Below are 22,259 nucleotides of genomic sequence, written 5' to 3'. Positions count from 1 at the left end.
TGGGTTCACTTTAATAAGATTGTCCTTTATGCAACCACAAGTATACAAGTGGAGTGATTTATGTTGAAACCTAACATATAACTTGAGGCTTACCTAATTTCATTTGCACTCATCCCTAGGGATCAATGTTGATCTTCAATCTATACTTTTCTCGCTCAAAATTATATTCACAAGTGGGAATGATCTAGGTCATTTGCATAATTTACATACATGAACATTAAATTTTTAAATTTTAGATTCAAATGCAAACCCTTGCCCTTTTTTTTCCCACTAGCTATTATATGCCAATTTGAAGTGTGATGTTACCATTAGAGTTGTATTTAAGAAATGGCCAAATTCATTTTCTACATCAAAGAATCATTCTAGAGCTTTCACTACAACTTGCATCAACATTATATTATTTTCTTACATCAATATCTAGGGTAAATTGCCTGGTTGCTTATTTAGAAATTGCAATAACACATCTAGTGATTCTTACAAACACCTTTGAAGGGCTTTCTACATATGGGATTTCCCATGTCGTCAAATTCCTAAACATGAGGAATCTCTTACTTAAAAAAATCCTCAAAGATGTTTTTAAACATTGCTAGATGTGTTATTGCAAGTCTAGATAGACATCTAGGTTAAATTTTTGTTGTAGGCATTATGAGTCACAAATATCAAATTCAAGCTCATAGATCAAAATTCACTTATGTACATAAGATTTAAATTTACACTTATAGATTTGATTTGATTTGATTAGATTCATTTCTACATTTATAAATCTAAATCAATCAAAAATTTAAAATGATCTAATTTATATTTTATAATAATACAACAATAAATAAACAATTATAAATTACTATTAAAAAATTATAATCAAAACATTAAATAGATTTCTATTAATTACTAAAATAAACAACACAAACTATTGTACTAAGCTATTACAATTTTTAATTAAACTACTAAAATTGAATTACTTACTTATTCCTTAAACCTAATTAAAATTTGTTTTATTTGCCTACAAAGATTACATCGGTTGAATATATTGGAGAATACAACAAACTAAATCTTAAAGGAAGACTAAGACTTAGCATTAACACAATCGCCCTTCAAAATACCAAGGTAGCCAAATGGTATTTCGTTTTTTTATGAGAGGATATCCCACACCGCAACCGCCCAATGATAATCAAGCAATCGGCCACACCAACAAACACGCTAAATTAATTCAAATCTTAATGGTCCAAATAAAAAAAAATTTCCTCGGGAAAATATCTGTGTGGACTCAACGTCCGCTCTTCCTTCATTATCCATACACCATATCATCTATAATCCTCGTGTCTGTACATGTTTGATGCATGCGCTGGGATCGATCTCCTGACCTCTTCATGGTCTTTTCCTTTTATTCAATGCTCAGCTGCAAAACTATCACTATAATTTCGAGAACAGAATCTTAATTAGGGGCAATAGCCCTTAATGAGGGTGTAGAGGGCCGAATTGGCCGAATTTTAGGGTTTAATTGAAAGATTTTAGGAAGGTTTTGATCGCAGGCGATGCAGGAAATAATGATACGTTGCGAGAATTCTGTGTACGTGAGAAATTTTGAGTATTTAAAACACATTGGTCCTGCGCTTGAGAATTTGTTTGTTTATTACGGCGGCGGATGGTGCCCTGCGACATAATTTTTAGTTAAATAGCGAGTAAATTAAGTAATTAAGGCGTTGCATAAGCATTCAAGGTTTATATCTAAATTCTGTTTGGCAGCGGCAAAAACGCAGAGGGGCCGAAGGTAGGAGTGTAGACGCAGTGTGTGTTTATTGTGTATGTAAAGATAGGATTTTGTATGCTTGTGTGTGGTAATTGTGTAGTTGTTTGTTTTCTTTGGCATTTTCTGTTTCCTAATAAGCCTTGTTGCTTTTATTGTTGACTTAGAAATGTATGATTGGGCACACTGTGGGGGCTGCCTGCAGAAATAATTGTCCGTGTAGAGTATGGCCTGTACTTCGTTGGTATCGGGTGAGCAATGAAGAATTTAGAGATTTGATGTAATTTCAACTTTTATACATTTGGAATTTTGTCTTCTCCACAGTGCGCTTCATTATGTAATATCATTTCATCTTCAGATGATTTTAGCTGTATTGATATTGAGTCAATTTTCATGTCATTTCAAGCTATTAATAAGAATTTGGTTATCATAGAAGCTAGACTATAAGGCAAAAAATTATACTAAAAAATTGTCTTTGAAAACTTCTTTCAAGGAATCAATATCAATTTGAGACAACCACTTGCAATTTCAAGCCGTTATTTTGAATAATATTATATTGGCTAATGCAAAAGCACACAATGCCATATGAATAGCAAATTCTAGGTCGCAAGGCGACCATTTAGTCTTTAAAAGCTCATATAAAGCCATTAATACGAATTTGGCTATATCAACGTACATCTATAGCTAACAACATACACATCACAGCTCAGATGGTCCTTCTCAGGGAAACATTGTATGTCAATTAGTACTTTAACAACTAATTATAATGTTAATTTCTGTGGACCAGCTAGAATTTGAACCTAGAACCTCCCATTTGCTGCTTTGGTGTGCTACAATTGAAATGCTCATCCTTTTATGGTCTAAAGTGTGAAATTTTCTTCTCCTCAGACCACATTTCTGTTGTTAGTGTTTTTAGAATAGCTCTGATGTCTTAATTTCCATGGGTTAGCTAGGTTCTGAAACTAGGGCCTCCCATTTGCCGCTGGGGTGCTATATCACTGAGCTAATCACCACTTTACAGTCTGCACTGTGGATTTTTATTCCACTTTCAAAACATCAAGACACATTTGGCTTCATAATCTACACTAAAGCCTCACTATAGTATCATTGCATTATATAAAGAACAGCAAATTTTCATCTATAACTATCCATTTTGGGAAACTATTGTACTAAAATTCAATTTCTAGCGTGTAATATCAAGGTAATATTATGAATCTGGTCATATCAATGTAATTGTAAGCTGAAAGGTCACACCATCAATATTTAGACAATTGCAATCCTTATTGGGGAAGCAAGGTATAAGGATTTAACCATTAACAGCCAATTTCAAACTATCAGTATAAATTTGACTATATCAACTTACACCGACAGATGATAAATTTTCTTAGATATTATAGTTATTAAGCTTCCACAGTCCATGATGGTACTATAAGGTTTGTGGAAGGACATGTCCAATAGTTTTTGCGATTAGAAACAAAAAAACACTCATGTCTTTTCAAAAGCCTTATCCTATCATATGGGTATCTTAATTCAGACTATACTCAACTTTTTTGGGGAAAAATTGTTACCAGAATTGAGCGTTCAATGGATAATTTCTTTCCATGAATGCAAATTGGGTCATATAAAATTATATTGAATTTTTGAAATATGATAGCATTGTATAAAATTATAAATATTGAAATAGAATTTAGTCTGTAATACCTAAGTTCAAGCCACAAACATGTATACATCATTTTACGCTGAAAACTTACAAAAACATATAAATAGAAGAATTTAGACAATTATATTCAATTTGAGGTGATATTGTACTACATAACAATGGGTAGGTTTTAGTTTATACCAATGTACACATAAAGATTATAAATAATTACAAGTTTACAATTATAAGTGTCATTTTTTGGCAAATATTTTACCAGAATTTAACATTTAATACATAACTTCAAGCCAATAATATGAAATTGGTTACAGTGAAAGTACACTGAAAAGCATTATGGATGTAGCAAATTTTAGACCATGACTGCCCTTTTTGGGCAAATATTGTATCATATACTCCAGCTTTTAACAGCTATTATCAACTCATACATATGAGTTTGGTTATATCAATGTGCACTGAAAACTCTCATCATAAAAAGGTAAAATCAAACTATAATAACTTTTTGGGGAAGCTTTGTAGCATAGAATTTCGTAACTGAGATTATATAACAGAGTTCAAATACTTAGGAAGCCTCAAAATGCACATAAAAAGCTGATTCTTTAGTCTGATTTTGAGGAGTCCTCAATTTGTTTAGTTGGATTTTGGTCATATTTTACTCATTTTGTGTTTAGATAATTCACACTGCTTGAGTGCTCATTTTCTTTATTGATTATGTGCAGTATCCCTTGAAGCCGTGAATGTTTGTAAGGTAATAAAAGTTGACGGAGGCAACAGATCTGAGTGCAATATTTTATCATGTGCTTGGAAGGCACCAAGGATATTGAGTGGATCTTTTGCTAGTACAACACAAAGAAGATTAAAGGGGAGAAATAATAGTCACCAATACGTTGGTTATGTAAGTATTGATCACTAGCACAATGGAAACCATTTTATTGATTATGAAGTTATTTCGAAATTACTGCCAAAGGAATATATGTTGAAAATTTTATTGGATTGGATGATGTTCATTTGGTGCCTCAGGTACTGAAGTTGTGGTTTCATTTGGGTTTATTCAATATGAAAATGCTTTGTATTTGTTTATTCAAATCTGTCAAAATGTTATTCCAAGTGTGCATATGGTAAAATGAATAGAGAAAATAATTAGTTTACAGCAGTCAGGAAATGATTATGTGATTTTTGCATGTATTTACAACAAATTGAGTTTCAATTTAATTGCTCGTAATTTTTTTGATTGGATTACAATTGGTTGAGTCTATTGTTTATTGCTTTATTTGATAAATCATAAAAATAATACTTGAATAAATGAAAGAAATAACAATGCATACCAGACAGGAGTAAAAGTATATCTTTATTCACTCACAATGATATCCCAGAAGTAGACCAGAGATGGTCGGCTAAGGATCAGACTACTTTAAGGCTATTTAAAGGACTCAATAGTAGCCATGTGAACGCAACCATCTATCAATTGACTTCAATAAACTACCCAAAAGCTGACAACCAATTAACACATAGTCGAATACAACCATACTAACAAATCATAATAAAGCTATCATATGTTGACTACATCATCCTCCCCAAAGAAAAAGTCGTTTTCCAAACGACAAGGAAAACAAGCATCAAGTAACATTAGATAAGACTTTCCAAACTTGTAATAGGAATAATTTTCTAAACTAGTTACAATATTGTAGGTGAAGTATGCATAAGAATTGCTGTATTGTGCAATTTTTACAAACCTCTCACTAATAGTTACAGTACTCTTGTTAACTATTGAAACCTGTATGGCAGGGCCATATATCCATATTATTGATGATTTACTGCAAGAGATCAGCAAGTTAGGGCTTCCTACAACACCCAAAAATTGGCCGACATGAAACCATATAGCAATAGGGACGAATTTTGACTGTATTGTGGCTACACAATTTCCAGGATGTATGGTGAAGGTAAGACGTACTACAATAATGATGAATCTGTACAAGATGCAGCAAGAATTATGTGATGTTTGGTGGATCAAACTAGGCAAGGAGATTGTATGACAAGATCATGGAGGGGTTGTATGAGATGATCATGGAGGGTGTACGCTGAAGGATGATTTTTAAGAGACCAAATGTTGTATAGTGAATGAAATAGCAGACCGTACATTTGTGCAAGAGGAGTCGTATAGTGTACAGGTCTTTGCTGCTGCAATCCTTATAATGGAGTAAAATAGTGTATAGTGGAGTTAGTTGTGGCCTACTGTATGGTGGGTTTTGAAATTTAAAATTTTAGAATTTGTTTGTCTTTTACTAGTCATACGGTTAGGGAGTTTAGATATTACAAAATGTTTTTTTTTTTTCCTTTTTAAATTTTTACTAAACTTTTACTATTATTCTTTTCTTTTTTCTTAAGTGGGGCCCAACTATCCTCTTCCACTTTGTTTCTCTGCCTTACACATTGTAGGATACTTTTACCTTTTTTATAATTTTCTTGTGAACTTGTTCTACTTCTGACTTGATGACAAGTATCTGTGTGCACCAAATGAAATATTTTAATATTATTATTTTGAGATTAACCTTCATTAATTTTGCAACCTTTAGTAAAGTCAAGTGCCTCAATTGGAATTGGAATTGCCGTTTTTTGCAAATCCTATTCAATGGTTGCTTTTTGTACAGTCCTTTTTTCTCTTCATCAATCTTTGTAGTTTCAATAAAATTACAGTTTAATAGAAATACCTCATAGTCCTCCATTTGCCAATGAAATAGATTGCGGAGAGAATTTGTTTCATCCTTTGAAAACGATTGCAATTCTAGGACCCCTTCATCATTTGGCTCTATTGGACCGTGATCTTGATTTTCTATCCATTCTTTGTTAGAGTTTGAATTAGATGAAGCTGCTTTCTCACTTATTGCTTGGCTCTTCAAATCAATTGTATACTGCTGACTTTTGTTTTCAATTGAGAGTGAGTTATTTTTTCTAGTTGTGGTTGGCATTGGTTGCTGCTAGCCAATCTCGACCCAACAATGCATCATACGCTTTTTTGTTTTTGTAACAAAATGAACACAAAATTCAACAAAAAATATTTGCCTTTTGACCCATTAAAACTCAAGTACCTTAATACCTTGTTGATCTACACTCACTAGTTGAAAAGTTGGGGGCCAAATTATTGATTTGCCTAGACTTCTCCAAGTGTCTTCTGGAAATACGTTCACACTAGATCCACCATCAACAATTATATTAGTGATATTTCTTCCAAGTATCTCCATATTCATATTAGAATGTTTAATTATATTTTAGTTAGTTATATTTAGTTCTTTATTAATGGTCATTTAACTTTTTAGTTTGTTTAGTCTTTTAAGTGCAACTCTTGCTTCTTTTATAAGAATGCATAGTTAGCTTTTTAGCTTCATGTTGAAGCTTTAGTTTAACGGTTCGTTATTTTTAGAAGACCATCTTGTAATTCGTTTATATACGTTGTATATTCGTAATTAATTAATTCAATTATTTTTCATGGTATCAGAGCATGGAAATTAAAGATTTTCGAAAATTATTTTAGTGAAAAATTTTGAAGGTTTTTTTGAAGAGATTTTTTCATAAGTTTCTCTTCCTGGGCATTCCTCTTTGCAAAGTCTGGTTCGAGGGTTTTTTTGGTTCGAAGGTTTTTTTTTTGGGCCTTGTGTTTGTGTTTGGGCACTGGAGATTTTCGGCCATGATTTTTGTGGGCTTCGTCAGAAATATTTGGCCTAAAAATTGCGATGATTTTTTTCTTGTTGACTGGTTTTGCTCTGATTGATATCGTGTATTCTATATTCTTATGTCTTCTGCTATGCTGATAATTTCGATTTGTGTGTGGTCTGCACGTAGATCTATATTATTCCAACTTCTTTTTTGTGTCTATCTCTCAAACTACAAGAGGGAGATATATTATCCATATATATATATCAACTCGGATAGCTTTCAACCAAATTCATGACTCTTCATCACAACATGAGTCGGTTTCCAATAAGCACGATATACATGCACCGATTCATAATGAATTAAACACAATCGGTTCTTCATGAACCAATACTTTGTTTGTCTTAACAATTATTTAACAAACTTGATATATATCAATTTCGATAATGCAATGGTTAATTATTAAACAAACCAGTAATGCAATATATACGATATCAATGGATAATAAATTGGATTACCAAATATGTAAGGCCGATAGGCCATTCACATATTTGGTCTCTGTTATTTGGCCCTGAAGGATTACTTCTGACGCTACATCATCAACACTCCCTCTTAGCTAGGGAGGAATCCTTCTTAATCTCTACAAGTCATATCACCTCATCGTGATGACTAACACAATGACCACACTTATGTGTATAAAAGAAGCTTATCACCTCATCGTGATATCAACCATTATGATTTATCCATAGATATCACCTCATGTGATATCGACCATTATGGCATATCCATAGATATTACTTCACGTGACATCCACCATTATGGTTTATCCATAGATATCACCTCACGTGATATCCACCGTTGTGGCATATCCATAGATATCACCTCACGTGACATCCACCATTATGGTTTATCCATAGATATCACCTCACGTGATATCCACCATAGATATCTCCTCATGTAATATCCACCATTATGGCTTATCCATAGATATCACCTCACATGATATCCACCATTATGGCATATCCATAGATATCACTTCACATGATATCCACCATAATGATATATACAACCATTATTGTGAGATCGTCACCTTACAATAATGGTGAGATGTACAAGTGTTCATCATTGTGAGATCGTCACCTCACAATGATATTCACCATGGCTCATCCAAAGAGTAAACACACAAGTACAAGAAAATCATCATGGACTCTCTCACATGATGTTTGTCATGGAGTCATACACATGACATTCACCATGAACCATATCAGAGGGTGAGATAAGGCTTTCACCTTAAATCTTTCTCAAGGAGAAATGCATTAACAAGAGTTGACACTTTAAACTTCTCTTTCAAAGAGAAGAATGCATTAACAAGGGCTTATACCTCAAACTTCTCCCTCACAGAGAAGAATGCATTAACACAAACCTTCATAATGATGTGACTCCCTCAGAAGCTCCAACCTCCCGACCTCCTTGTCCAAGGTTGCCTCTAATAGTTTGTCATACTCCCTCTAAATGTTAATTCCTCCTCTATGAAGAAATTGATCACAATGACAAACTGAATAGGTTCTTTCTTTTCGAGAGATGTCTTCAGTTATGTGCCACCAACTTAGTCTCATGGCAGCAAGCCGTGTCTCCATTTTTCTGAATACTGAACTCCCTCTTGATCCTCGCTCCTTGAGCATGATTTCTCCAATGATCTGCAACAATGGCTACTATTGGACTCTGCATAACTGTATGCACATATGATTTGACAACCCAACCATTGGATGATATATACTTGAACCCTGCATCCTCCACCTGACTGCGGTTAGAATGCAATACACCTAGAAGAACATTGGAATCTATCCATGTCATATGTCTAAGGTTGCCAAATTCTATTTGAAGACTGTTCTTATCAATAATTGCAGTATTGTATACAACATCTTCCAATTCATGCCAAATACTCATTTCTGGAAATTTCACGATACTCAAATTTCCATTTGAGAGTCCTACAACTAAATGAGCCTCAGAACCTCTAGAAGTAAAAGTAACACTCTGAACAACAGACTGAAACTTGAGCTGGAAAAGAGACATGGAAGGAGGCACAACAAACGAAGATAGAAGCGTAACAAGGAAGTTCATGCCATCAATCACCACGGCTGTAGAGTCGTCATAGACAACACTGTTCCAGCAGAGATGTAAATGGTGGACTGACCCATAGGAAGTCCAATAAATAAACTGCATGGGTCTTTCAGGATCCGAGATGAACTTCAACTTGTTCTTGCCCATGCACCTCCACTCTTGCTTCAGATACCAGTGATAATTGTTGAAACTCCAATCTTGAATGCTAGACCACTCTTTAATTAAATAATTTTGAACTCGGAACAATAGTCGGATCATTATACATTGCTTCTAATAGAAATATCGCTTACACCTCAGTTACAAACTTGAGGTCAGCTTGTATATCAATCAAAGCCGAAGACAATACATTAGTCAAAGTTTTAATGTTGTGACCAAATGCTCTAAGCCTCAAACTCGAAATGCTCGAACCAATAAAAAAAATGATACGGCTAGCTCGGTCATCAATGTGGATTTTGGATGCAAATTATAACACCGAATGCCACCAAGGTGAAATCCTCATCTGCGGTGGCTGTCCCGACAATGGCTACGCCACCACCAAAGCCAGTAATTTCACGGCTGCCCTGCGCAGCTGTGGAAGAATGGTCATCACAGACGCCAATCCTTCGTGGAGAATGGAAGACATGCTCGAGCCAAGAACCATGTCTGACATGCTCATTCTCCCCAACGACGAAATTCTAATCATAAACGGAGCAGCCAAAGGTGTGGCCGGGTGGGACATGGCCAACACGCCAGTCTTCACGCCCAATCTCTATAGACATAGTCTACCCATTGGGCAGCAACGTTTCTACGTTCTCGCGGCCACCGGTATCTCTAGAATGTACCACTCCACTGCCAACGTCTTGCCCGACGGTAGAGTCAAGGCTGGCGACTCCAACCCACACTTCAATTACGTTCTCACGGGAACGCGATTCCTGACGGATCTTCGTTTGGAAGTGTACAACCCTTATCATTTGGAGAGCATCTATGTTGTCCTTCACCCGTAGATAATCACCATGTCTGCCACCTCCAATATTGCCTACAACACCACCTTCACCGTCACCTTCTCAGTTGCATTCGGTATGAGGAGTAGTGTTGATGTGTATTTTGTACACAGCCAAACACAGAATAAAATACCCAAATGGTACCTTATCCTCTCTTGATTAAAGCCTCTGAATGCTGAAGATATCGCGAAAAAGGATCAATCAGGGTGACTTCAAGGATCTTCGTTGTAGGATCTCTACGTGTGGATAAGCACCAGTGTTCGTTGTAAATGCTGTTTCTTCAAGGGGTCTTACGCACTTTCTGAGAAAGCTTGTCCGTGTCACTCTCTTTTGACTGCAGGAACATGATTTTCCTAATACTAACAGATTCTCAAAAATAGCAAAAGACAAGGGTTTCAAGAGATGAATTCTAATCTAATCCTAAGAATGACTCAATGTAGGCTAGACTTGGTAAGATTCTACCAATTTCAGTATTGCCAAGAAATTACAACTCTACTGGAATTGATGCGATCTTCTAAGGTGATTCAGTGATTTTCAAATCATCAAGGATATAGATACTATCATATAGATACATATCAATATTTCAACAATGATTGAATGTTTAAGCAATCTCAATATCTCCAGTTGACCACACAAGGCGTCCTTACAATCAATAAGAAGCTAGTGGTTTGGAACATGAATCTCACCAAAGATCAGGCACAACACTTAGTCCTTCAAACTTAAACTTAAATACTACTTCGACTGAGAGTGATTCAAGAAGATAAACAATCATGAAGATAGCCACAAGTATTGCAATAAAACACCATAACTTCAATATTTTATTGATCTCAAAGCCAAATAGACAACAATTGTTCAAAATTCTTTCTTCACTACTCAATCTTGCTACACAATAACTTTCTTCTCTAAGCTCTCTCTCTTCTCTAACTTCTAACTATTATCAAAATGAAAATGAGTGAGGGTATATATAGCATCCTCAAATACAATGAATGGCCCAGATCGAAAGAAGATCAATGGCTGAGATTTTGACACCTAAACCCTAATTAGGGTTTGTTACAAAAAAGGCCGCCATTTATATGAACATTATTAAATGCATAGCCAAATATTTAATTGGCACAAAAATCGAGGAAACATAGACCAATAGGAATTAAGTTGCCACATCATCCTATAACAACTTTTCATCTAGAATTTTGTTCCCTTTCCTATGCTCCTTTTTAGCATATCCAACGAATCTGGACACAATTCCCTCAATCTCAGCAATGGGAATCTCAGGAAGATTCTTCATTCGTTCTTCCAAGTGAAGGACTTGATCAAAAGTAGTGAGAAGAGTTGTCTCCCATGCATGTTCAAGTTCTTTGATCTTCTCAATCAGGAACATGGTAGTGAACATTAGATCTCGTTGCTCATCTGTGATGACGTTCTCCTCTTTGCAGAAGATGACCTTGACTCTCTCCTCCAACTCTTGGATGTCCACATCTGTCTCAATCTCGATCCGCCTACCAAGAATGGTACACAACACTTCAAACACCTTATCTTGAATTGGATGGATGACACCTTCCACTTGACTGCATTTGGTGTTAGTGTCTTCAAAAAGGACCTCTTTCATCTGGAGCAGAGCTGACCACTGTAGGAGGTTATGAGTTCCTCCATCCATTATCTTTTCTTGTGCCAGGATCCGTCTTGGTGTTTGCCTTATCACTTGTAGGATAGGAATGATAACATCTCTAGTGTGAGTGAAAGCGGCTACAGTTATCATTAGACTATGGATAACTTCAAGGACCTGGATAGCTCGATGAATTGTCTTCATCATTCTTGTTGCAAATTCAAAGGCTATCGTGTGGGATTTATCAATCCAAGAGCTCATAAGCTGAACCAAGCTCTTGACCCTTTCTGCTTCGCCAACTGATTCAAGAGGAAGTGCCTGTAAAGGAGATACTGCTGGATCCTGACGTCTCAAGGGCTGATTGAGATGACTAAAATAGCCTCTCCAAGCATCGACCTCTCTCTCAAGCTTCTTATTTTTTTCCATTTCTTCTTTAAGCTTGTCTTTAAGTGCTTCAAATGAATCGGTTGCCTCTTCCATTACTTGTTCGGTGGTAAGTGGACCAAGCTCAAATGTTTCTAAGTCATACTCATTTGCAAGAATCTCACCTTCATACTTGTCCACTACTGGTGTAGCTATTTGCAATTTCCTGGATCCTGCCTCATCCCTTAGTACCTTGGACATCTTTGTGGCCTTCTTCTTTTCTATCACCTCTTGAGAACTCCCTATAAGGCTTTCTAAATCAAATACATCTTCTTCCTCTTCAACCACAACCACCCTTGTCAGTCTCTCTTTTAACCAATCCGGAATGGCGGATCTTGTTTCTCTTACTTGTATTTCTTTAAGCGGTGGTCCATCCTCTCGAAAAGGAGATGTCACTTCATCATCATTCTTCTCTTCATGTAGCTCATTAGCATCAACTTGGAGAGATTGACTTGACGAATGTTGAGGCGTCTGTTCGTTTTCTGGCTTGTCATTTTGTACCATGGATTCCATAGATTCATCAACTTCAGGTACCATCCTCCCTTGACCCTCTCCTTGGCTTGCCTTCTTTTCATGTCGAGAAGATGTGCTCGATGGGTGACCAAGATTGGCTTCTTGCTTCTTCTTGGAAGGCTCTCTTTTCTCAGATCTTTCTTTCCTCTTTGCACCTCTAGGATGAGAAGTGTTCTCACTTACGCTTGCTTCTCCTTCTTCTGATCTTGCCTCCAAAGTAAAAGTCATTGATACATTCCGCTCCTTCAACTTCTGATGCTGTACATCTACCCATCTGCGAGTGCATGATAAAACAGGGGCCATCAAAGCTCTCAAGTCTAAAACCTCGGGCTCATTCCAATCTATCTTCACTCCTTTGTCTTCTTTCTCATAGGACGACTGGAGGCATCTACCATTATCCTGGGCTTGATCAGCTACTCTAAAAGCTTTGCATTTCCTGATGAAATCTAAGGGTAGCCTGGAATGCATCTTTCTTTTAACCTCTAAATCACTTGGGAGATTCATCCAAAAGTCCACCTGAAACTCTTGTTTGTACTTCTTATCGCTTGTCTCCTCCATATAACCGTGAGGATCAAAATTCTCCCGCGAGGCAAAGGATGTGAATGAATATAAAGATAATTCCTTCTCTGCATCTTTTGAGGCTTGAGTGTTAGGACACACTTCAAGTGAATTCCCTAGTATGATGGGCACGGGAATTCCATTTCCATGCTTGTGTCTGGATGCCTTTGCATAAGCTGCCAATTGTCTAGTCACCTCAAGTAGCACTATCCTGTCTGTCGGATACCTCGGCAACATGTAGGGAGGTGAAGGACACCCATGAACTCTGATGTATGTAAACTTTTGAAACTGGATGAACCATGCACCATACTTCTTCACAAGCTCTTGTGCATCCAGAGATAGTCGATTATGAATCCCACCTTGCAATATCCTAGTAATGTTCATCGTGAAGGTATCATTGACTAACTTGTAGTCACTTCTAGGCGGATGATGTAGATGAACATAAGAGTCACAAACTCTCATTTCTTCGGGTCCTCTTCCGATCACTCCTCTGTGAGGTAGCCCTGCATACTCAAAACTCCTGATTAAGGCATACATAACATATGAGCTCATGTAGAACGATTTGGTGGGTCTTAGCCTTCTCAACTGCACATCCAGACAATTGCTAATAATTCTGGCCCAATCAAGCATTCCTTTTCCTTGGACTATCACTTGAATGAAGAAGAACATCCACTTTTCAAAGTAGAAGGCTTGAGGAGCCCCTGTAACTCGATTGAGCAAAGTTACCAAATCTCTGTATTCCTCCTCGAAGTCGATCCTATGCGATGTATTGGGAATCTTGTTCAGGCGAGGCCGACTTTTGAGCAACCAATTCTTATTGATGAGATTCAGGCAAGTATCAGGATCATCTTCATAGATTGACCTGGCTCCTTCTAAGCTTTTGTAAATCATATCTTTATGTTTTGGAAGGTGAAGAGCTTCACTTATGGCCTCCTCTGAAAGGTAAGCTAAGATGTTCCCGTCCTTGGATATGATCGTTCTTGATTGTGAGTCATAGTGGCGGGCACATTCGATCATCAACTCATGACACTTGATGGCGGGGGGGAAACCTGCAGCCTTGATGATACCACTCTCAATTATCTTCTTTGCAACAGGTGATGGCTTGTCAATGTATGGGACTTCTTGAAACTTCTTCACATTGAAGTTTCCTAAGTTGGTGTCTCTGATATTACTCCATTTGGACACGATCCTGGTCTCCAATTCGTCATTCTTCTGATCTTCTTTGATGAGTGTCAGGTGACTAGTAGATACTCGAGCCTTTGGAGTCGTCATCTTGATACCTACACAACATTTCAAAATTAGTCCTTGAGCATTAAAGGGTAGAAAATAAGACTCAAAAAGAGGGTTTAAGATATTAATTAGGAAATCTCATGATAAATCTAGAATTATCATTTCCTAATTAACTAATCAACACTTAGACTTTTCTAAAAAAAAAGTGCTCAAAAAAAAATCAAGTCTTGAATAAGGATATTAAGATAATTTTGCCATACCTCCTCTTGAGTACTCAAAAAGACTTGACAATGATGAAAGAAAACTAGACTTTGATGGACAAGGCCTAGATTATAGTCTTCCTTTGGATGGATTGCGCCTCCTCTAGCTTCAAAAAGAATAAATTCCACCCTCCTTAGTATCCACACTTAGTAGAAATTCGCTCCAAACATGCTATATTTCGCTCCTCCAATTCGCACTTCAACTTCGCATTCAAGAAGGGATGAATGAATGATTAAAACTTGAACAAAGCACCCCCATTATATAGAGCGCTCACCTCTTGTTTCCCCTAGGCTGACTTGCCAATAAAGAGGTAAAAATAAATAAAACCTTTTAAAAAAAGTGGGCCGACTTGCCAAATAAAGGCAAAATAATGCCTTGAGCGCTTTTTAATAAATTTTAATTTAAAAAAATTAATTTTAGATGCCTCCAAGATGCTTGTTTCGATTTTTCCAAGGTCAAAATTAATTTATTAAATGCAAAATGCTTTCAAATTTAAGTTTTAATTTTCCACATGCCTCAAATTTAGCAATTTTGGTGATTTAGTGCAAACTGGAGAATATCAATTTTTTAATCAAGGTCTTAATGAAGTTTGCTAATGATTTCGCCCTGGACCCTCTCCAAGGGTCAGGAGCGATTTTCCAAATTTACTTTTAGCCTTGAATATTTCGTACCTTGACTCTAAAATCTCTTGGAGGGTAAATTCATATCCAGTTCAGGTCTTGCATTTCAAATTTTGGTATTCTGCATGAGGAATTTAGGTGGAAATGTGGATTTCACCCTAAACCCTCTCCAAAAGGTCAGGAGCGATTTTCTCATTTTAGGCTTATAATCCACCTTAACTTAATCGTTGAACTCTCTACGCAATTTCCAAGATCCATTTCCTTGCACCACCAAGTTACTTCATCAAAAATCTTGAAGGAAATAATGCTTTAGAGGAATTTCGCCCTGGACCCTCTCCAAGGGTCAAGAGCGATTTTCATAATTTGGCTCAAAATTGACATTTTTCAAAGCTCAAAATTTCTTCAAGGCATCTCAAATAGGTATTCTTACTGAATTCCAGACTTAGCTCTATCCAACTTAGGAGAAAAAGTGTGATTTTGGTACACTTTTTCTCCCTGGACCCTCTCCAAGGGTCAAGAGCGATTTTTGCAACTTTGACTAAAAATCCTCACTTCCTCATCTAAAAACTTCTTCACCAAGCAAGATCATGTTTATGCCTCCAAACTAAGCAAGAAAATCCTCTTTCCAAGTTTTTCGCCCTGGACCCTCAGCAATGGTTAGGAGCGATTTTGCAAATCTAGACTCAATCCATCATCATTTTTCGTTGAAACTTTATTCATCACCAGGTAATGTCTTTCCTTATCCACTCCATCCAAATTTGTCTTGTTTCTGCAAGGCAGAATAAGAGGTTTTCAAATTTTCGCCCTGGACCCTCAGCAAGGGTCAGGAGCGATTTTTCTTTCCTAGCCCAGGATCATCAAGTTTTGGAAGCAAACCTTTATTCATCATGTCTTTGAAGGCCTTTTCTACCTTAGTATAACCTTGCCTTAGCACAATCTTGAAGGGAACACGTTGGTTTTATGATTTTCGCCCTGGACCCTCAGCAAGGGTTAGGAGCAATTTTGATAATTGCCTTCAAAACTTTCATTCTCAACAATCCTTCTTCACTTCAAGGCAATTGAAACATCTTTTCAAACTCGTGTCTAGGCTTAGCTTCGTTCAAACTTGGAGGAAAAAGTAGGTTTTTTAGAATTTTCGCCCTGGACCCTCAGCAAGGGTCAGGAGCGATTTTCCCTATTTAGCTTGATTGCTTCTTTGTTGGCCATCCAAATTATCTTCAATGGGTAAAACATACCTCTTCACATTCATTCTAACCATAAAAATCATTTTGACTTTGCAAAAAAAAAGTGTTTTTGAGAATTTCGCCCTGGGCCTCCAGAGAGGGTCAGGAGTGAACTTTGCCATCTAGACCAAAATGCTTCACTTTTCACCTTGAAACTTCTTTGCTAAGGAAGATTTCATCTTGTATCGTGCTATGAATAGGTTTTCATGCCTAAGAAAGGTCAAAAAATATGCTTATAAAGAATTTCGCTCTAGACCCTCAGCAAGGGTCAGGAGCGAAATTGCCTTCCCTGGGCAAAACTCCTTCATCTCTTCATCTTCAAACAAGTTTGGGGGCTTCAGCATGCTCACTTCACCATTCATCATGCCTTTGACATCTCAATTTGACAAAACAAGGCTAGAAATGACTCTAATAGGAATTTTCGCCCTGGACCCTCAACAAGGGTCAGGAGCGAATTTTAGGTTTTCAACAAAGTCCTCCATCATTTCAAGTTAAAACCTTTTCAGGCAGGTAGAGGGAGTTGTTCTTTTTCTATTCATGTTCAAAACTTGATCCTTTTTCACTGCAAAATGAGGAAAAATCAAAATTTCGCCCTGGGCCTTCAGCAAGGGTCAGGAGCGATTTTACCTTTGTTGCCCAAAATTCATCATTTTTCATGTTTTCAAACCTTCAAATGCATCAAGTGACGTCCAATCTTCCTTCTGGGAGACCCTGCACAGAACAAGTTAGCCAAAATTAGCGCTAAATAAACTTAAACAACATTTTCGCCCTGGACCCTCAGCAAGGGTCAGGAGTGAAATCCTCATTTTAGGCCAAACTGCTCAAATTTTAAGTCTCAAACCATTTCACAAGGCAAAGTCAGGTCATTTTCGAGGCCAGGAACTAGTTAGCAAATCCATCCAACAAGAAGAAATTGTGTTTAATATGAAGTTCGCCCTGGACCCTTAGCAAGGGTCAGGAGCGAATTTTCTATTTCAGGCATCATCTTGCTCTCCAAAAATCTATCAAAAACTCTCCAGGCAAGAACACACAAATTCACCTTAAGACATGTCAAAACTCAGTCAAAATTGCGAAGGAAATCCAATCTACAAAGAATTTCGCCCTGGACCCTCAGCAAGGGTCAGGAGCGAATTTGACATTTTTAGGCTCTTGATCCATTTCATTCCCTATTTAACTTGGCCGACTAGATTCACTTTCCTTACCGACCAAATTTAACTGACTCAAACTTGGAAACAAACAGGACTTTGCCCTAGAAAACCCTTATTCAATCTAGACCTGACCTGAGACCTGGTCCTATCCCTGACCTAACAAATTTGACCCTCCTGAAAGGTATACCTTATTCTGACAATCTCAATTCCTCAGGGAAACATTTAACAATTTTCCAAAATTTGACTGGACTTAGCTTGAATGATACCAAAAAAGAACCCTTAAGGATTAGCCCTAGCCCAGACAGACAACCACTCACTTAAAATTCCAAAAGCCGAGAGAAGAACAAGCAGAGAGAAAGCAAAACAAAAAGCAAAAAAGAGGGGGTCCCCATTCTAATGGGGTGTGTGTGAAATGGTCACAACAAGTAGCAACGTGGTAAATTTTAACGTGTACGCTCCGCCCTTCACAACTCACACCACATCCATGGGCTGGAGGATGCTCTCCCTCTCTGCATCCAAATCCGTAGTGGCTCCAAACTCCACCACAGTTTATTCTACCACAGTTGTTGACTGGGAATGATTCGCCACACACAGGGGGTGCCAAGATCTAGAACCAGTCAATAAAAGCCTGCAACCAACCAAACCTGCTCTGATACCATGTTGACTGGTTGTGCTCTGACTGATATCGTGTATTCTATATTCTTATGTCTTCTGCTATTCCGATAATTTCGATCTGTGTATGGCCTGCACGTAGATCTATATTATTCCGTTTTCTTTTCCGTGTCTATCTCTCAAACTACAAGAGGGAGATATATTATCCATATATATATCAACTCGGATAGCTTTCAACAGAAGTTGCGACTCTTCATCACAACATGAGTCGGTTTCCAATAAGCACGATATACATGCATCGATTCATAATGAATTAAACACAATCGGTTCTTCATGAACCGATACTTTGTTTGTCTTAACAATTATTTAACAAACCCGATATATATCAATTTCGATAATGCAATGGTTAATTATTAAACAAACGGGTAATGCAATATATACGATACCATGGATAATAAATTGGATTACCAAATATGTAAGGCCGATAGGCCATTCACATATTTGGTCTCTGTTATTTGGCCCTGAAGGATTACTTCTGATGCTACATCATCAACATTTCTTTGCATCGCGTTGGATTTTGTGGGTGTTTTTTTCTGGCGACTTTTGCAAACGGCGGTAGGCACAATTTTTATTGTGGCCTGCAGTTTTTTGCGACTTGGGTTTCGTGATTTCCTGCCGTTTTCTATTTTCGTGACCTCTGCATTTTTTTTTCTAGGCGGCGATAGAGTCTTTTCGTGGGTTCTTTCCGTGATTTTTCTGGGTGCTGCGTTTTTCACATTTTTTTCCGTGTTTCACAGCGGCGATTTTCAGGATTTTGTTTTGTCGGTTTCTTCTTGTGATTTCCTGCGACTTGCTTAGGGTTATGTGCGTGATTTTGTGTGTACAGAAAATACTGCACATAGGGTTGGTTGGTGGTTTGTTTTTTCTACGTTTTTTTTTAAATCGTCTTTTTTTTCTGATTTTTTAAAAAGAAAATTCAGAGCTTATTATTTTCTGCAGATTATTATTTTTTTTTCAGAAAAAATTTACGGTTTCAGGTTTGCAGGAAATTTGGTTTTTTGTTTTTTTTTCAGATTTTTTTTTGGGTTTTCCAAAATTTTGCGCCTTGGGTTCCATGCCCAAATCTTGTGCCGGGTGTTTCAGTTCTGATTTTTAATCACATTCTTTGTCTTGTTTTTTGTGCCTTTACCAAGTTGATTTGATTCAACCTCGGTTTTTGTGATGGCATCTTTAACCAACATCATGTTGGAGCACAATCAAAAGTTCGACGATCGCAACTACATGCTTATCAAGAGGTAAAACAACTAAAGAGATCTGGGATCTCTTGAAGGGTCTTCATGAGACATCCGACAAGAGCCGAGCTTTCTTTCTGAAGAATATGCTGTTTTCTATCATGATGGATGAGAAGACATCTATCCAAGCACATCTTACGAAGATCAAGAACATCCATGATCAGTTGGAGGCTATAGGCCCCACCATGGAGGAAGAAGATATAGTAGTGATCATGCTGAAAAGCCTACCCCCATCCTACAAGCATTTCATTGATATGCTCAATATCTTCTCAACTAGTGTTGATCTGAAGGTTCTTGATCTTTGCAACAAGCTTCTACAACAGGATAGATGGAAGCAACAATTTGGAAGCAATGGTAGTTCGTCCACTGAACAGGCCTTCACAACGAAAGCTTTGGATAAGAACAAGGGTAAAGCTTAGTCCTTCCAGCAGAAAGGACAAGGTCAAGGTCAACCTCAACAGTCTTTGAAGAAGAAGAGTTTACAGTGTAACTATTGTCATCAGTTTGGCCATTTGGTGAAAGATTGCAGGAAGTTGATAGCATCGATGCAATTTAAATAGGGAGGGTCTAAGCAGAAGACCAATTCTGCCACGCATCCTGATTAGAAGGAACCTACCTTCTATGCGTTCATGGCCCAACGGCCATCTGATGATGTCACATCATCAGCCTGGTACATAGACTCTAGAGCCTCTCGACATTTCACACATTGTCGGGATTGGTTTACAGAGTACACGCCTTTCATTGATTCATCGATCTTTGGAGGAGGCGAAGAGTATACTTTTGTCGGCAAGGGCAACGTTCAGATTTCATATGGTGGGAGAGATTTGATATTTCTCAATGTATACTTTGTCCTAGGTATGAAGCTCAATCTACTGCTAGTCAGTCAGATTATGCAGCATTCTCCACAGCTGGATATCGTCTTTGGTTTTCACAAGTGCAACATTGTTGACAGGGAGACTCGCACTACAGTTTCTGTTGGCGTTGAGGATCATGGTCTTTATAGACTTGTTGATTCTGGTGATTCTCAAGAGCACGCTATGGCAGCTAGAGTACTTCCATCAACACTCTTTGGCATCAGCGTTATGGGCACATGAATATTCATTATCTCTCTCAATTGGTTTGGGAGAATTTAGTTGTAGGATTACTTGAGATTTAGACTCAGAATCACAGAGTTCGCAGAACTTGTCAAGTTGGAAAGTAGCATAGGTCTCCATTTTCAGATGGAGACGCTTCGAGAGCATCCAAGGTCTCGCAGCTAGTTCAAGCGGATATCTGTGGTCCCATGAACAATCCATCAGTCACTAGATGTAGGTATTTTCTACTGTTTGTTGATGATTTCAATAGATGCATGTGGGTGTATTTTCTCAAGTAGAAATCAGAGGTGTTCACCATGTTTCAAAAGTTTAAGGCCTTAGTAAAAAAAGAGTTTGGCTGTTAGATAGTCACTCTTTGGTTTGACAATGGAGGGGAATTTTGTTCTACAAATTTCACCAACTTTTGTGCATCACATGGCATTAAGCATCAACTTACCACACCTTACACCCCTTAGCAGAACGGTGTTGTTGAACGCAAGAACCGTATAGTCATTGAGATGGCTCGGTCTATGTTAGAGCATAGAAATGTTCCAAAGAAATTTTGGGCGGAAGCAGTCTTCACTGCAGTCTATCTTCTGAATCGGTCTCCCACAAAGGCCATTATGAAGTTGATTCCAGAGGAAGCTTGGTCTCGCAGGAAGCCCAAAATCAGTCATCTGAAAGTTTTTGGCTCTATAGCTTATGTTTGGATTCCAGATGCCAAGCGCCAAATTGGATTCCAAGAGTTAGAAATTGATGTTCATTGGGTACAGTGATAACCACAAGGCTTATTGGCTGATTGATGTAGACATTGATTGTCTCACATTCAGTCAAGATGTGGTATTTGGTGAAGAACAAGGGCCTTTTCAGCCTTCTTCTCCTCTTTTGAGCATTGAGGATCAGCCTCCAAAGGCTATAGATATGGGTGTTCACCTTCCCTTAGCTCCACTTGATGGGAGGGATTCACTTGACTCTATAGTTGTGGGGTCTCCCAGGCATGCCATTGCACCACCTGACTTTCCTCAGGACCATCTAGATCCACATCCAGATGAGTTTGCTCCAGATATCCCAGATGATGTTGTTCATCTTGCAATGGATGTTGGTATTTCTACTCTTTGGCCTAAGTGGTGGGCCAAGACCATTGGTGATCTTCAAGATTATGAACTGATTGAGGGTAGATCAGTCAGAGGCAAGGGCAAGCACAACACAGTTAATTTTTCTCTTATGGCCAACATTCACAGTATTTATGAGCCTCAGACAAATTCAGAGGCTAAAGGTGTACTTGAGTGGGAATAGGCTATGGCAGTTGAGCAACATAGTCTTTTGAAGAACAACACTTGGGTGTTGTCCGATCTTCCACCAATGAAGAAGCCCATTGGCTGCAAATGGGTGTTTAATGTCAAGTATAAAGTTGATGGAACCCTTGATAAGTACAAGGCTCGATTAGTATCAAAAAGGGTTTTCACAGAAAGAGGGAATCGACTATGAGGAGACATTTGCTCTCACAACCGAGATGAGTACCATGAGTTTGGATGGAAAGTCCATCAAATGGATGTCAA

At 37.7% G+C, this 22,259-nt stretch overlaps 1 protein-coding gene across 5 annotated transcripts in view; it reads left to right on the top strand.

Moving 5' to 3' along the window:
• Window positions 1-1,222: 1,222 nt before the first annotated feature.
• LOC131056102 (putative GTP diphosphokinase RSH1, chloroplastic) overlaps window positions 1,223-22,259 on the top strand; it is a 135,037-nt gene continuing 114,000 nt past the window's right edge. For 2 of the 5 annotated variants that reach the window (XM_057990443.2, XM_057990445.2), the window contains exons 1-3: window positions 1,226-1,768; window positions 1,912-1,995; window positions 4,118-4,293. In XM_057990443.2, the coding sequence (XP_057846426.1) occupies window positions 1,971-1,995; window positions 4,118-4,293 (201 nt within the window). In that variant the 5' untranslated portion in view covers window positions 1,226-1,768; window positions 1,912-1,970. Of the gene's footprint in view, window positions 1,769-1,911; window positions 1,996-4,117; window positions 4,294-22,259 lie in introns of all 5 variants that reach the window. The other 3 variants (XM_057990442.2, XM_057990444.2, XM_057990446.2) reach the window with 3 other exon arrangements.

Source organism: Cryptomeria japonica, chromosome 2 (assembly GCF_030272615.1).
Source record: "Cryptomeria japonica chromosome 2, Sugi_1.0, whole genome shotgun sequence".
Taxonomy (NCBI): domain Eukaryota; kingdom Viridiplantae; phylum Streptophyta; class Pinopsida; order Cupressales; family Cupressaceae; genus Cryptomeria; species Cryptomeria japonica.
Note: the sequence above shows the minus strand (reverse complement) of the source record. Positions and strands in the feature narration are given on the sequence as shown.